Source organism: Catharus ustulatus, chromosome 15 (genome assembly GCF_009819885.2).
Source record: "Catharus ustulatus isolate bCatUst1 chromosome 15, bCatUst1.pri.v2, whole genome shotgun sequence".
NCBI classification, from domain to species: Eukaryota; Metazoa; Chordata; class Aves; order Passeriformes; family Turdidae; genus Catharus; species Catharus ustulatus.
The window spans coordinates 12,187,451-12,205,243 of NC_046235.1; the positions used below are offsets into that span (position 1 = coordinate 12,187,451).

General features: G+C 47.1%; 1 protein-coding gene across 2 annotated transcripts in view; it reads right to left on the reverse strand.

The window, feature by feature from the left end:
* Nucleotides 1-17,717, reverse strand: part of MGAT4B (alpha-1,3-mannosyl-glycoprotein 4-beta-N-acetylglucosaminyltransferase B) — a 50,441-nt gene extending 32,724 nt beyond the window's left edge. Inside the window, exon 1 of one of the 2 annotated variants that reach the window (XM_033073155.2) lies at nucleotides 17,580-17,717. In XM_033073155.2, the coding sequence (XP_032929046.1) occupies nucleotides 17,580-17,676 (97 nt within the window). In that variant the 5' untranslated portion in view covers nucleotides 17,677-17,717. The remainder of the gene's footprint in view (nucleotides 1-17,579) is intronic. The other variant, XM_033073153.2, reaches the window with a different exon arrangement.
* Nucleotides 17,718-17,793: the final 76 nt, after the last annotated feature.

The window sequence follows — 17,793 nt, forward strand, 5'->3', positions numbered from 1 at the left end:
ACTTCCAGTCTTGTGCCTCTTGCAATCTCAGGAAGACCTTTCTAGATTCAAAAAAATTTTAATTACCACTGAATAGTTAATTACGACTAGTAATTTCAGCTTTAATGAAACTATGAAGCAGACAATTTTTAACCCAACAACTAGGAAAAAATAAACCAAAAAAAGTATATATAAAAGAAATCTGGTCCTCTTGGAAAAGCTTTCCTGCTGCCTAAACCAGGATCAGCAACGACCTGAAGTGCAACAGAGTTGTGCAAGGTGGGGCAGATCCTTAGATTTGTAGTTTTGGCCAAATTCTGACTACAAACTGGAAATCCTGCTGGCCTAAAGTCCCCTGGATTCAAGAACTGGCAGCAAACCTGCACCAAGAAGTGGCTGTTTCTATGGACTGTAGCTTGAAAGACAAGTTCAAGCTTTTGAGACTACTTATTTTTCTTAAGGTTGGTTTGCATTTATTTATTCCTTCTATAATCTCACCTTTCCTAGCATCTCAACTTTGAATTATTTATCATCAGGTATCACATTCATTTGCATACTTTATGAGGTGCAAACCAAATGATTACTCATTCCCGATTAGACTTTCCCAAACCATCTGTGCCGGGCTCTGCAGCAGTTTGGTTTTGGTTTTCTTTAATACTTGACCGGGGTGGGGAGGGTATAAAAGTTCAAGGGGAGAATACTGGATTAACTTGAAACACAGAGTAAAACAGTTCACATTTGAGGACAGCAAAGCTTTATTACTCTAGAGCCGTGCTCCTCCAGGAAGGTGCAGATGATCATCTTCAGTGTAATTTAAGCAGTGATACAAATTGCAAACAGCATTACTTCAAAGACCTCTGTTTATTGATTAGAAACAAAGTCCTTCTCTTCTTCCTGCTCCCTCCTTGAGTGGTGCTGATTGCACACAATAGAGAGCTATCACTTAAAGAGCCAATTAAGTCAACTTCTGAAAGGTAATTGAATAGCTGGAATTCTTAGTGCACTATTGTACTGCATTATCTTGATTGCAACGAAGGAAAAACAAAGCAGCCAGAGAAACAAAAATTAGAGAATGAGGCTCTGGCCACAGGTGGGAATACCGAAATGGATGGGCCCATTAACGCTGCCCCCACCCCAAATATTTTCTTTCTGTGGCTACTTCTAACTCTTGCTACAAGTGTGAGAAAGCACAAAAAACCTTGGTCTCGTTTATTTTCTGCATTGGCAGGAGTTGATGAGGGATGGGCTGAGCTGCTGACCAGGCACAGAAAATGCTGCTGGCTGCAGCCACCCCAGCACATCCCACCCTGGGGGAACCCAACATCTGGGCATCCTGTATCAGCCAAAAGCTTTGCTTAAGGAACTTCTTGTGGCTTGGACTATGAAGATAACACTTTCTGTACAGATTCACCCATGCCTGACAAATTCATCAAGAGATTTCTTTTCTGCCCTCCTTCAAAATACCCAGAGGGCTTTAGAGCATCTCTGGGGCTTCCATACCATACCTAACTGGGCTGAAGTGAGAGTACGAGTTTGAAAGCTGTTGGGAAGAAGGACATGGTTTTAGTCCCTCAGAAAAAACAAGCTTAAAAAAAAAACCCAGTTATTGTAAGCCTGCCAGCACTCAGAATTTATATAAAACAACTCATTTAAATGCAGCAAAAAAAATGTATCACAATCTGACAGAAGAATCCTTGGAACTTGAAGGCACTGTATGTACATGGTCAAAATTCACCATCAATTTTTGAGCAATTACTCAAAGTACTCACAGCACTCGGGTTATAAAGCATTTACAGAGACACATAAAATAAAAGCTTTTTCCAAAGTAGGAAAAGAGGCGCCACAAAACATAAAAATCTCCCTCATTCTTCTGTGCTGACAGCAGCCTGTGGTGTGACCTTCCACCCCTGTCCCCTGGCCCTGGGTTTCCACGGCAGCACAATCAATCCACCCAACCTCAGAGCACACTAATGGCCAAAGCTCCTGTGCTCTGGCACCAGCTGCCTCCCCACTCTGTGCTCTGTCTGCCACTGCAGCCCTGCTCAACAGCACAGGGACGGATGCTGCACAGAGGATGCTCTCTCTGTCTGCCCTCCCAGCACACCTCGAGGTTCCTGCCCCAAGTCCCAGCCCAGAATAAGTGTAAATCTCCCAGAAAATCCCAATAAATGCCATTCCTCCAGTAGCAAATATGCCAGCAGAGAAATGCAAACCCATCCTTCTGTAGACATGGTTTTTGTGTTTGAGGGGCTGCAGGAGGGATGCTCAGAGGGAGGTTCCAAAGGGATTTATGCACCTGGCAGGTTGGGAATCTCTCCTGTGCCCTGATTTCCCAGCTGTGAATGGGGTGAATGACACCCAGCCAGCCCTGCAGAGGGCTTTGCTTTTCATCAATCCACTTCCCTGCCTAGGAGTCAGTGATTCCTGCTCTCACCTACTGCTGTGGGGCCTCAGGAGCCCCCACTCTGAACAGAGACATCCATCCTTCCACTGGGAATCTGGCAGGAACATGTGTGCAACCTCTGAAACACACCTGCTACCCACCCTGGGCACTGTGCACCAGAATTATGACTTTAGCACACACCGAGTCCTGCCCAAACTTCTGCCTCATTCATTTCTGTCATTCTCTCCTCAGTTTACTTTGCAATTATCTCTGCAATTCCCACTGAAAGGCAGGACACAATTTAAGGAACTTGAGCCGTTTTTTTCAAACTTGAATGGTGCCTACCCAAAGGAAGCCAGAAGGAAGCCCGTGCACTCAAATGCACCCCAAGAGTCCCAGTCCTCAGACAATACTCTGTCAAGTGGGAGCTTAATTTTTCTTCATTAGCAGACTGAAAGCCCATCGAATACAGTAGGGCATCAGCCTCTCCCTGGTCATTCTCTACTTGAGACCCACTCTAACTTTTCAAAAGCTCTTTTCAGATACACAATCCAAAATTCTTTAAGGACTATATCCAGAAAAGCTGTAAAAATTGTATGTACTTCCCCTGAGAGCTCACATCTACTTATTGGATAGAGGAGCCAAGAGGAGAGAACAGATACTTCATGGAGCAGCCATTGCACATGAATATTGCCCCGACACAGATATGCCATGAATACAATTGCATCCTCATATCAATTACACTCTAGAAGCTACATTTGCAGAAGTCAAATAAATAAATGCAGGCTTGAAATAAAAAAAAAATTTAAAAACCCTTAAATTTCTACCAAGCTGCTTCACCTCATAACTATTCTTTCCTGTGACATGTTGTGTTGGTTCCTATTCTAATACACATTCATGTACCTGCACAGGTACAAGGGATGTGTACAAATCAAATCTTGCAAAACAATTGTTGGCAAAGAGCAGGATTTGAGTATTCATTACTTACTGCTCAACAGTTACATACATTTTAATTCTGACCTCAAAACATAATTTGGACCACGGCAGATGTCTCCTAAAGCACAGGCTGCCTTTGGATGAAAGTTAATTCAGCTTGAACATGGCAGCAATGAAGAAAGGGATTTAAACATTTTCTGCTCATTCTCCAAGCTTAATGCTGCAGAGGTAAAAATGAGGGAGGACTAAACTGAATGGTTGCATTTGCCTCTCAGCCTCAGCTCTGGATTCAGACCAGCTGGGTGAGGCTGTGCCTCCCTGTCACCTCTGTGACATCAGCCTGTGTCAAAAAGAAATTGAATTATTTTAATGAGGTTCTACTGAATGTACACTGGTGGAACCAAGAGAAGAATAACCTCTAGTTTTAAGCTGCTTAATTTTCATCAGAAGAAGGGGGCATACTCCTCTGCAAAACTCTTTCTCCTCTCACCTGTTACCCTGAGCAGCACCCTCCTGCTATTCCACATTAATAAGTAGATCATTATTTCACCAGCCACACTTAAAACCTTCTGTAAGGTAAGATCCAATTGCAATTTTACATCCACATAGTTGCCCACACTGAAGAGCCCTGAAATGCTCTTAACGAGTTGTGTGCACAGGGATCAGCTCTTCACACATCAGTGGAACAGGCTTGGGAAGCGACAGCTGCTTCCATAGTGCACAGGCAGTGGAGCAGTTCAAGGGGAAGAGAAATGGTATAAATAATTGAAATCACAGCAAGAAATGTAGGCAGAGCAGAGGGAAGGAGGGCAACTCCAAAGAAGCTGGCAGCAGGAGAAGAGATAAGGATTCTCCTGGAAGCCAAACTAAACACGAGTGCCTGTACAAAATCCACACCTTCTCGCCGCTGTGCTACACCACACACCAGCAGACTAAAGAATTTCTTGACCTTTTCTGCACTGGCTGGTGGTGATCCAAATTCTACCCACCTACAAGCTCTCACTTGTCAACATCTTCCCTTCCTCCTCTCCATGAAATCCTGAATGAAGTCTGATGCAAATGACCCCCATGTACATCCCAGCCCTGCAGTGACCTCGGAACCAAACAGAGCTGATGTGCCAATGTGGATTTCAAATTCTGCCACTGACAACCACCTCACCCACAGGGACCTGCTTGTCCTGGCCCAGCCTTTGATGGTGAAGCTCTCTGGGAGGGTTCCCAGCACACCCAGGACATTCAGGGCACACCAGAGAGGATCCTGGTCTCAGCTGGGGCCTCTGAGCACCATCAGGTCACCACCAGGGGTACCTGCAGAAACGGCCACCTTTGGTTTGCAGGCTTGCAGAACAACTAACCAGCACTCTGAACAACAGACAAATGCTGAAAGTTTCAATCCCAGGAGTAAAACACCTCCTTTCATGACCACAGCTGGTACGAAGGGTTAAAGGTTGTATTGCCTGACCCTTAACTATTCCAGCAATACTCCTTGACCTGCATTTCAGAAGGTATTAACAGACAGCATGACCCAGGCTAAGCAATCTGCCACTGCCTTGACAGATTTCCAAAGTGACAGGAAATATCTGCCTTTGTGTGTATGCATTGTGCAAGTCACTTGAGAGCTGTGCAGACATCTGGAAAAAATCCAGTTTCTCTCTGGGTAGAGCTCACCCAAGCAGGAGGTGGCAGGAGATCATTTATAATGCTCTGTGGAGGTAACACTTGGCATAACAGCTCCAGGAACTGCTCCATCACAACACTGGGTTGAAGAAAGGACACTTCAGTTAGCAACTCGGCTAACCAGACACCTTTAACAAAGCAAGTAATGAGATTTCTTAAGGAGTGGCTCATTTAAGGGTGTGCAGTGGTACCAAGACCCAGGTGAAAATGCTCATCAAGATCTCTGTGCAAGTCACAAGTGTGTAGGATGGATATCTTATTTTAAACAGCAATCAATTGATTTTAAGGAATCAGCTGTCAGACCTTGCCAGACTCCTCTTGCAGAATGTCAGTATTTTTAGGCAAAAGCCTTCACCAGGCATCACTGTTAAAGTTCAGCCCTGCTCCTAAAGCCACAGGGCACACAACTGTAATCAGAAGGTGAGGAAACCTTGATACTGACTCTTCTGCATGAGCATTTCAATTTAAGAGTTGCTGTTCAGGAAGCATGTCACCAAAACAAAAAATGATCACATTTTTTAAACATGATTTCTTTCCTAAAGAACTTTCCAGAGGCTGCAAGGATCCCACATATCCCTTTCTCTACACACAGTCCTGCTGGGCAAGTGCCTTGTTGGGGTATGCCCAGCTGCACATCACACTCCTGTGCAGCCTTTCTGTCCCAAATCCAAGGCTGGTATGGAAGGGTCAAGCTCCAGGTGCCTCTGAGGGCATCCACCAGTTGGGACAGGCAAGTGACAGCTCCTGGTAGTGTCAATTCTGGTGTCAAGAGCAACTTATAGTTCACAGCAAAAAGAGACACACAAACCCCTTGGATTTCAGCACAAAAACGGCCCCTGTAACCTCTCTCTGCCACATGAGGGAGATTGGAACCCAATTCCACCTTGGACAGGACAGAATTTTGTCTTTGACTTCTCACTAAGAGCAAGAAAGCCCTTCTGCACTTGTAAAGAACAACTGAACCTTAACAGGGCTGCCATGCCAGCAAGTAAAGAGGGGAAGCTTGTGGTTTCAGAGGGTCTGCCACTGAGAAGCTGCATTTGGGCACTCTCCAAATGAATGATGGGACTCTTTCCCTGACAAAAGGGCCATGAACAGCATCTGTCCTCTGGAGTGCAAAGGAATGGTGCCAACTGCCAGTCCTCCTCTTCCAGCTGGAGGACAGCTCGTGGGCAGCTGTCTTAGCTGAGAGTCTCCAGATTGCTCCCACTGTGGGACACAGCCTGGCTCACCAAGGGATGCTGCAGCCAGCTCAGACACGTCTCTGTTCACTTGGGGAACACCTGATGTGAGGCTGGAGATAAATGGCTCTCTGACAGCTGGAAAATGCAGCTGCCTGAGCTGCTGGGGGACAATGAAGAATCAGCCACTTCCTAGAGGTGCTTTTCTGTCACCCACATTCTTAGAGGTGAGTTTGTGTCATCCTTTCCTCTGACCACAGGGTCTGAGAACAGAGTTTCTATAATGCAAAGCTTTGAATGATGTTAACTGAGCAACACCATCCAATGTCATGGTCTCAGTCACCAGGAAATTGTTCCCTTCTCTTTCTGCCACCCTCCATTCCATCCATGGGGTGTCCATTAGATTCAAACACAAAGAGCCTACAACAACAACCTCATTAGCTGACTAACAACTGGATTTATTTTGCAGCACACCACCATCCCCCACACTGCAAGGCAGAGCTCCTAGTGGGAGAAAAAAAATTGATCAATTAAAAAAATATCTTGCACACCTAAATGTTGCATGCAGCTCTTCTGTCAGACTTAAAACAACAGCAGTAACAGCTGTAAAATGGGGAAAAAAAAACCCAGGAAGTCTCTCAAAACAGCAGATGAAATGAAAGGAGAAAAAGATGAAGGAGGTTTCAAATCTGCCCTGGAGAGAATGTGTGTCACAGCTTTAACCTGCTGCAGGGAGGGGGAAAAAAGGAAACAGGGCAGTAGAGATCAGAAATCAGATTTATTATGACCAACCAGGTAGATAAAAGATAGATGATCACCAAGAGAGGATGGCTGTGTTGGAATCAACCAGCTTCTGAAAATGTCTAGTCAGCTTTAGCATTTGATACACACAAAACTGGTGTCCACACAAGTATTCTCCTGAAAGGATGAGATTAAATGCAGTCAAGATAATTATCTAGATCCTTCTTTATCCCATTAGTGGTTTTCATTCGCATCCTGGAACACCATAAGCGGATTGCTCAAGAATTATTTGCCATCCACTGCTTCAATCCCGATTGGAATTATCTTTATACCTTGGTATGAAGAAAAGAGATTACATCCCTGCCAGGGCTTGCAGGAATGCCCTCTTTTCTAAGGCTCCCTTTATCATTCCTGTTCTATAAGGTGATGAAAAAGAATCAGAAAATAATTGTCATGGACATGATTTTGCCCTCTCCTCCTCCTCCTTCCCCACACACGTTTGGGAGGAGGAGATGCTGTACCCACTGTATCCCCTGCAGGAGATGCATCACTGCACCTGCAGAGAGGTGAAGCTCAGCAAGACTTACTCATCAAACTAGCCAGGACAGTATCCAAAAACACTCCCAGCTTCCTTTTGCACCATGATCCACTAATAGGAGAACAAGGATGAAACTGTTAAAACCAATTAAACATATCACTTGCTGCACGAGCAGGCAGTGGGATTGACTGCCCTAGAGATCCCAGGGGCGAGTGCCAAACGTCGCCTCTCGTGCTCCCCAGCAGTGCATGCCACTGTGCAAGCTCCGGTGCAGATCAGGCCAGTGCCACTCCAACAGCCAACACAGCTCCTTGCTTCAAGGCCTAAAATAACAAGACAAAATTCCTCTCCCAGTCACTCTAACTGCCTGCCAGGTTTTGTATTAATGGAAGAATTACATCTCCATCCAGGTATGGCAAGGACGCAGCTCGTCTCCTCGTGGGCAGCTGTGGCTCTGACCAGCAGCGAGGAAAGATGCCTGGATACCACAAAAAACATCCCTTCTCCTTAAGGAACGTGAAGGAGGTAGGTATTCAGACCCCACATGAATAGGAATGCATGTATTTTTTAAAGAATCGTGCTTTATGGCTGTGTAATGAGATCTGTAGGAGAGGTATCTCTATAAACAAGTTATTAAAAGGGGGAGGAGGGACACAATAATAGCAGGTGCCAATTACTCAGCTCCCAGCAGAGACTTTTCAATTTCTCACCTTCCCCCAAAGCAAGATGTGCCTCTGTATGGCACCACATTCACTTGCAAGTGTGAGACCCTTGGGAGTGTGGCTTCTCTCCCCCTGGCAGAGCTCCACTGCCAGCAGAGCGGGGCCGCCCCTCGCCCCACCAGCCCCGCGCCAGAGCTGCCACCAACACACCCTGGAATTAATTTGGAAACTGAGCACAACCATATTTCTATTTGACTTCAGAATCCAGCCACTCCTCCCATTAAGAGGAACACTGAATTCATAGGCTGACTGCAACTGCCAGGTTTGCATCTCTCCAAGTATCTGCTTCATTTTGGGAACCAAACACCAGTAACGATTTTGCTATTTTAAGATGGCAGCATTGTTTCAGACAATCCATGTCCACCCTGGAGCTGCTAGAGGGACCCCATCCTTTAAAGCAAGCACACCAAGGTAATGATTAATATCACAAAAGTAATTCGGCCTCTAAAATCATTGTTTTCAAGATCAGCAAATAATTACCAAGACCTTCAGCAATCAATACCCAAGACAAATAGAAGATTAAATTGCAAAAGAAACAGAAGAAAGTACTTAATATTTGCCAAACACATGCCAAATACACATTTTCATGGTAACCAAATACTTCCAGTAAATAGATATTTTAGCTCACTGGAGAAGCACTTTCAGAAAGTAATAAATTAATCCAATAAAACAGACAGACAGGGTGGAACCAGACATTAACGAAACACAAACTGATCTATACAGAGCCAACCCACAATCCATGTCCTAATTATGCTCATCCACCACTCTGAGCACTTACCTCCCCCACCCAGGTCAGCTCTTTAGCTCAGGGAAAATACATGTTTCATGTGGATTCACTGGCACAACAAAGTAGAGAATTTCAGCCATCAAATGACAAAGCCTGTGCTCAGCCAGAATTTGCATTCCCAGTTTTTTTCCTAAATACGTCTTGCTCCTCAAAGTTAGCAAATTAATCTCCTTTTAAACACAATTTTTGTTTTTCCTTTAATTTAGCTGAAGCTGTATATGTGAAGTGCAGGATGAGCTCCTGCTGCCCATCAGCACCAGCCATCCCACGTTCCCTGTGGAAACATCTCCATGGCACAAATTCACTCTGGGATCAGGATGGTTTGTCCTGGGGGCTCTGCCTGGCCTGACCAGGGACCCAGATGGACTCAGAACAACCCCTGAACCTCGGTGCAAGGACCAGCACCATCTCCTCCCCAGCCAGCCTAAACCAGTTTTTACCCAAAATTATTGCTTGGTGTTAACGAAGCCACGCTACTAGGTAAGTATCTGGAAAAGTTCTTCAAAAAGTGGATAACTTGAACTGGTCAAGATTAAGATTGGGAAGATCTCCACTGTGGTCCTTCTCTACAGCATCAAAAGAAGAGGAAAGGAAGGAAACTGATGGAAATAGAAGACAAAGAGAAAAGACATCAAAGCCAGCTCTAGAGAGCATAATGAGAGATGGCACGAAAAAGGAATAGTTAAAACATGAAAGGTGAGATCAAATAAAAGATCACAGTCTGGGCACAGAGCGGAGGGAGGGGAGACCACCCCAACACTTCTGCCAGCATTAACTGAATAATTCATCTGACAGGTCCTTGTTTGTGGTTGAGTCTGACAGAGCTCAACCACCACCAGATCCATCCATTCACCCAGCAAAGGACACAAACTCTGCTCTTGTTCATGTGGGGACACACCTTGGGGACACTGCACAGCAGCTCTGCTCCCCTGACTGTCTTTTGGGGAGGAATAAAGAAATTTAGTTCTCCATCAGAAATCTTCTTTAGCTTCTGTGTGAAGTTCTTAGTACTGGGAGAGCTGGCCTCACTACTACACTAACTAAGCTACTACATGTTTTCACTATACAAAATATATATACACAGATCTTTAAGGAGCCAATTTCTCAGGACTGGAAGCATTTCCTTGATTTTTTACAAGAGCTTCTAAAGGCTATAAAACCTTTTGGTACCACAGGCCTCCTCCCTAAGCCATGACATTCCTCAGAACACTGACAATACAGACGACTTACTGCCAAGTAAGTACAAGCAGTGAGTGACAAAAAAGGATCCCCAGGTTGAACCTTCCAGAAAGCTCTTGGCATTGCAGGGAGAGAAGAAAAAGCTAAGTGCTGCAAGGCAGGCTTGAAAATGTGATCAGGATGGTCTAAAATTTCATTGATGAATAGGTATGGACCAGGCAGCAGCACTGACATGAGCCAATACCTTGCTCTTCCCACAGTTCAGCATCCACCCCACTACCAACAACCCCTAAACCACCAGAGTGACAATTATAGCCACAAGCAAACGGATGCTGCAACGCAACAAAACTCATCATGAGCATAAAAGACAGGTGGAGATTAATTTTTGCCCAGAAGCTTCTTTAAAGCCTAATGATTTACATTTTAACGCTACTGCTGTCCACTTTAATATAAGCAGAAATTAAAATATTTTGCACAAGACATTTTCATGTGCGTGTCTAGTCACTTCAAAATACAGATTAACCTTTAGGTAAGCATTTATCCTGGTATGTAGCACAGGAGGGATGGAATATTTAAATACTGGCAAGGCAGAAGAGAAGGCAGAGTTACAGAGCCATCTCTGTGCATCAGAGATGCATCCATGCTAATGCATGATCCTGGAGACTCAAATGTGACTTGACACCGGGACAAAAACAGAAGGAGAATTGGCCAGTGACACAATTAATGCAAAAAGAGATTATTTAATACAGGAATCTGCCACTCCCAGACTTTCCTGCTTTGCAAGGGAAGCCTGATGTAAGTTCGAAAATAAACCCAAGAAGTGCAAAGCTGAATATAAAGCCCACTATGCTGCAATTCAAATGCAAAAGGCAGAAATTCTTTTTCCCTCCATCAAAGACAACAATCCTCTGCCTGTATCAGGAAGCTGCTAAGCAGATACTTGATCAGCCCTCCCTGAAAAGCCTCTCCTCCTAACAATGCTAACCTTCCCACCCCTGCTGAAGCTCTTTAATTATTTTAATACTTTCCACAATCCTTTAATTTGCCCAGTGAGTTCTGCCACCACAGCAGCCCTCTTCACCCACCCAATATCCCAACCTCTTGATCTCTGTCTCATGAAAAATAAAACTTTAACATCAAAAATTGCACAATAATGATATGGAAATTCTTCACCTGGAACATTAAACATCATCTCCAAGTATTTTTAGGCAGGTGGCTCAGCCTCAAGGGTTTCCTTCAAAGTCCTGGTGGCTGTGGACACCTGTGCTGAACCAGGCACCTCAGTATGGATATTTGTGTTTCTTTACACCACAAACAGAAAAATTGGTCCTTTGGTGACTGGTTTGGGTTTTGTGAACAGGGAGAACCATGGATAATCCAAGCCTACCTGCAGCAGCCTTGTCCATCTATTGCTAAAGCAATTTCTCCAGCACTTAGTGGCTTCAAGGCTTTCTAGAGATGACTGGCAGCTTCACTTAAACTAGCCAGCTACAGATGTGTTTTACATTAAACACTAAGTGAATAATCAATGAACATTCAGGATATAAGTACAAATCAATGATTTGTTTCAGATGAATCAAAGGGAGTCACAAATTAGTTTTGTCCTGCAACAGAAGTAAACCAAGAGCAGTACTTGATATAATTGGGGAGGTGGGGGTGTGTTAACCTCCTCTGACTGCTCCTCTCCCACGCACTGACACAGACTCTGCAGCGTCCTCCAAACCCCTGGGAAAAGAGATGTCACCGTCCCCAGAGAGCAGATGGGACCAGCCAATCAACTTTTCCAAGACTGGGAGGGACACAGCACATCAAAGACACAACTCAAAATCTATGCTGAAGAACACAGGAGAGAGCCCTTGTAACTTCACCTCCATCACACAACCACGGCTCTTACTGTGGGAGCAGAAATGGGACACAGCAACTGCACACACAATACAGGTCAAGAACCCCATTAAAAGGCCTTTAAAAAACTACAAATAAATAAAACAGATATACAGGTGACTCCAGACAACGAATTAGTTCTTTAGATAAATGTGTATCAACAGATTGCAGAGTGCCCCTCGCTCTTGGGATGAATTTGTTCAAGTCACAGGTGTGATAATTTGCAAATGCTGCTGCATTCCATTTCACACAATATCTGCTGAGCACCACCCAGGCCATGAAAAGTCTCTCAGAAATGCTCCTGCATGTCTTTTTATTCACCATGCATTTTAATTACAGATTCCAAACTCCAAGGTTCCCCAGCCAGGTCCTTGCTGCACCTCCCAATCCCAAAAGCACTCGCTGGGTCTCCTGCTGGCATCTCGCCTCCTGGGAAACACTCACAAGGGCTGCTGTGAAGTGATCCCAGCAAAAACCACAGCTTTCACTCCTATCCATTTCGCTGCAGGCAGTGCCCAAGACCTCAAAGAAACTACAAAACCCTGAAGTCAAGCTGGTGCAGCCAACAGAAATGAAAAAGCAGCAGGAACCCCCATGCCACAGGGCACGGCTCATATTTAACACTATCAAGCTTTGACTCTGCTGCTTCCAGAGTGGATTAGTGTTTGTGGCTTTTCTGCACTACAGAGGAAGACTCTGTAAAGACACTCAGAGCAACATCCCTCAGGGACAAAGGACACCCCCAGTGAGCAGAGCATCCTGCCATGGCAGCACTGCATGAGTGATATTTCCTTACAGAGACGGTGCCTGAGCCCTCCCTGCTGCCCCAGAGAAACATCCAGGCTGCAGCCAGTGCCCCACAGCCACCAAACCCAGCATCCTGCTCCTCCCCACGCTCACAAACCAAGGGAGCAGCCCTGTGCTCAGACCTGCACAGACACCAGCCAGGCTGCACCTGGTGAGTCCTCCAAGGAGCTGTGCACAGCTGTGCTGATGCGCTTCCACAACAGCCACAGCAAGAACAGCTCCCACCAGGGGAGCATCCAAAAACACTCAGTCACAACAAGCCCCCACGCAAACAGCAACCCCACCTTGCAGGCAAATCTACAGGTACAGAGTTGACTGCAGTGGGGTTTTACAATGGAAGCCAGGCACTGGCTGGCAGTGGGTAACTAGAAATCATTAAAAGCTGACAGATAAAAAACTTGCCAGGGAAAGCCTGCACAGGCAACATGGGTACAGATCCTGCCCTGAGCTACACAGTCATACCATGCCAACCCCTACACGTAGCATTTCCAATGGGCAGCATGTTAGGAGTCTCCTGAAAGGTTCAACACGAGACTTAAAATTTCCTGTTCAATTAAAAATCAACACTTAAACCCCAAAAATCCTGCAGCATTTATGGCTCTGGCAAAAACTGCAAAGGACAAAGAGAAGGGCTGCATAAACAGCACACGGCTGGTCAGTCAGTCAAGACAAGAACAAACATTATGGATGAGAACTGAACAGTTTTCACCACAGGAAATGAAAAAAACACAGCAATTTAATTGGTAGGTTAAATTGTTTGCCTTCATCCCATCTGTATTTTGACTCACCTAAAGTCATGAAACCTTCTAGGTTTTAGTGATCCCTCAGTCAGTCCTGAGTCCCCTGGTGCCCCCAAACTGGGCACATTAACCCCAAACCTGCCAGCACCTTCCCCAAGGCCTGATCGTCCACAATTAACCCCTACACACCCAACACCTGACACCAGGTGACAAAAGAGCTTTTTGCACGGCACCTCATGGTTTTGGGAAGCGAAACCATATTTAAATCTAAAACCAGCAAAGAGAGAATGTCAGACTTTGGCCAAGCCACCCACCACCGTGACGCACAGCACGTGGCCCTCCTCCGAGCCGCCCGTGGTGCTGGACACCGGCTGCTGGGTGAGTGGCTGTGCTATTTGAGGCTGCCCTTCTCTTCCCACTCCAGCAGACTATTTCAAACCCCATTTATAATTGGAAAGACGCAGCATCTGTTTTCGCAGACCATGAGGTCAAAACTTTACTAATAACCAGAGCACCATTAGCAGGTAAACAAGCCCTGAGCTGGTCTCGGAAAAGCAGCTCCAGAGATGGTTTGTTTTGGTTTATTTTCTTTCAATTAATTGTTTTGTCCTCCCAACAACAGAGTGGGAAGACAAGCAGACTCTGCAATGCCTTACATTTTAATATCATATTATTCCCCACTGGAGGCAATATGGACACCTTGCCAGACTTCCCCAGAACTAAACAACATCAGGAGCACCGGGAATTGTCTCCAATCATCCACAGGGGATGACTGATGTTACAGAGGACTGGCAAAAACAAAGCCTATCTTTGAAAAATAGAAGCCTAACTCCAGTTGAAGTGCTTAGAAGACAAGGATAACTTGAGCAAGAGATAACCTCTGTTCATCAAGAACAAACCACATCAAATCTCTCATATTTCACTCTGTGACAGGGTGTCAGGACTTGCAGGAAGGGGAGAAGAAACAAAGACTTCAGAGGCCTCTGGTAGTGTCTGATGGGACATCCCCATAAGGTACCAGGGATGAGGGGACTGGCCTGAGCTGCCCGAAGGCAGGACCAGCACTGCTGGGATGGGGCACTGCTCTTTGAGCACAGACTGAGGGGCTCTGCTGAAGCACCTTCCAGGGGAACCCACCCCAGATCCAGCATCAGTTGGTGTTTTCACCCACAGCTTGGTCGATGACAGAAAACAGGCTGATTGCCCTGGAAGGCTACACCAAGCTGAGAGGGTCTGCAAGCAGGCAGGACAAGACCAGAATTCAAAACAATCCCAATAATTTAGAAGAAACAGTCTGGGGGGGAAAAAAAAAAAAAAAAAAAAAAAGGATGCAGTTCAACAAGAACAAGCATGAGGTAATGCAATTTGGTAAGAATAATTAACCAGGCAAACACAAGATAAGGAATGAAAAGCAGGACAACATCTGGAGAATAGTTGAAGGGTTGATGGGATAAAAAAACATGAGTCGCCTATGGCAAAAGTGAAAAACACACACAGTGAGATGTATAAACAGGATCATTGTTTGTAAAAGATATGAAGTAACCCTTAGTCTTCTGAGCAGAAATACAGGGGCAGCAACTTCAGCCCCTTATGCCAGGTTAAGCATCACTCCCCACCAAGGATGATGGTCCAGAAGAGAATAACAAGAGAAACTGCAGACCAAGAATACATGACCTAAAAAAAGAGTGATCAAAGGAACCAGCGTGGTTTAATCTGTATTAGTAAGGAAACAGTAGCAACTTCCAAATATTTACTGTCCCACTGCAAAGGACAGAAGGAACTTCTCTGCCTGTTCCAAATAAATAGAAAAAAAGAAGAGCAATCCTGAAACTAAACTGAAGAAAAAGACATTTCTGAACGAATCATAAGAAGAACCTAAGAGGGCTGCTAAATGTCAAACAGATTGTCTGGGGAGCTTAGGAGTCCCTGTCACTGGAGGTTTTTAAGAACCAATAGGACAAACATCTGTCAGGAAGGGGTTGGTTATCAGCGATCCTGCGGAGGGCAGGAGATGGACTGAACGACCTCTCAAGGTCTCCATCTCTGTTCTGAATAACGGCCTGATACGTAAATGACCACAATAGCTGGAAACCTGCTGTGCTGACACAGCCAGCCCGTGTTGGCTGTGACCTGCTGTAGCCATCACCAGCTGACAATCTGTTGCTGCAGGAGGAAAACGTGAATCCAGAGAGGGTCCTGCCGAGGACAGGGGCAGTGGTACCCAGGTTTGTTATTCTGGCACTTGCATGAGCCACAGGGAAAAGCTGCTTGCTGAAAAATAAGTGTGTCAAAGGACAACACAGCCCAGACAGCACAGACTGCCTAGTGGGGTTGGCCACCCTGCTTCTGAAAGCAGGAGGGGCTGCTCGGAGCCCACACAGCACTGCACGCTGCTTTTGCTTTATTTATGAGGAAGCTGCAAGCAAAGCCACCGCTCAGGGGTAACCACAGGGCAGATCTCAGAGCATTGCTCTGCCCCTGCACAACTATTGTGATCTAGCACTTCTGTCTGAAAGCAACAGCAACACCTGGGTATGCAAACATTTTGGCCAGTTAAAAATATCACCAGCAGAAGCAAACCAATCCACTGGTACTGAGGCAGCACTCTGCAATTGCAAACGCCCATCAAACAAACCTCTGCAGGAGGCAGCTCTGTGGGATTTAAACCACCTCAGCAGCACAACAGGAGAGCCTCCAGAGGAGCCCAAGCAGACACCCATCAGACACCTGCAGCTGCCAGGACAAAATGGCACATCCCAGGTACTCCTGACCTGCTGCCAGGGAAGGAGCTGGATGGGTTCACATCATCCTGCCCATCAGAGCCAAAAATCCTTCCTCCAGAGCTGCCCCAGCCCTGACGCTGGCCTCGCACTATGTGCAAGCTGTACCTTGTGATGGTGCATGGTGTGCCACAGGATTGCAAATCCATCAAGTCACAGCTTATGCTCAGCAAAAGCTGCTTCTCACCTGTAGCAGGGAGAGATGGTTATTTAGCAAGGGGGAGGAGAGAGTCAAGGCCTGGTTGGTCAGACCACACACCTTTAATGACCTCTAAAAGTGCAGGAACTGGAAGAGCTGAGCAATTACCACAGGTGTAGGAGGCTACACACTCATACACCATACAGAGACACAATTCAGAACTGTCAGAATTGTCCTCCAGGTCAGAATAAGTCCCGTGCACAGCTTGAGTGAGAGACTGGGTGGAGAAAAACAACCATTGTGTTGTCAGGAAAAACCAGCAGCAAGCATCTCTGCAACACCTGCACAGGACTCCACCGCAGCCTCGGCAGGACAGGGCCCTGCACCTCTGCTCTGCTCAGTGCAAAGCCAGCACCAAGATCTGTGTGCTGAAACCACAGCCCTCACACCTGTCCCACATCCACTGAAGTTACTGCACTCAGCATCGAGCCACGAGAGACGCACGCAGGGAAGGCAGAGATGCTCAGATCTCCCCTCACCAGTTTCCCCAAAGAACCCCCAGCACTTGAGAGTTCCCCCATCACCAGTTTGCCCAAAGAACCCCCAGCACTCGAGAGATCCCCCAGTTGCTGGCACTGCCAGACTTTCACGCAGATTTAAGTCACCTGGCTCCCATCGCCCATGAAGGTTTTGGCCATAAACACGGGGGTGCAAAGAAGCACATCAGCACAGCCAGGCCAAGCGCACCCCGACCCGGAGCACAGCCCGTGCATCACCCGCACCCCCCGGACCCTCCGTGGGCACCCCCGGCCGCAGGCACTGGGGGTCGAGCGGAGCCCCCCGGCCGGGATTCCTCCCGCCCAGCCGGGCACGGGCAGCCGCCCCAGGGGTTCCACAGGTACCGCGGGGCCAGGGGCGCACAGAACCCCGCCGAGCCCGCACCCCCGGGGCTCCAGCAGGATCCCCCAGGTCGCGCAGGATGCTCACCGGGTCTGCATCCCAACGCACCCCCGGGCTCCAGCCGGGCTCGACCCGCCGAGTCCCCGCACCCACTCCCCCGCCGGCGGGGCGGCGGCCCGGCCCCCGCGGAGGCACCGAGCCCCCCTTACCTTTGTGCCCGCCGAAGGCGCCGTACCAGGAGAGCGAGAGCAGCGCGCACAGGCAGCCGAGCAGCAGCGTGAGCGCCGTGCCGCTGCGGAGCCTCATCGCCTCCTCGCCGGCGGGGGCGGCCGCATGTCCCGGGCGCGGCGCGGCCTCGGCAGCCCCGGGGGCCCCGGCGGAGCGGAGCGGGGAGCGCGGAGCCGAGAGCGGGAGCGGAGCGGG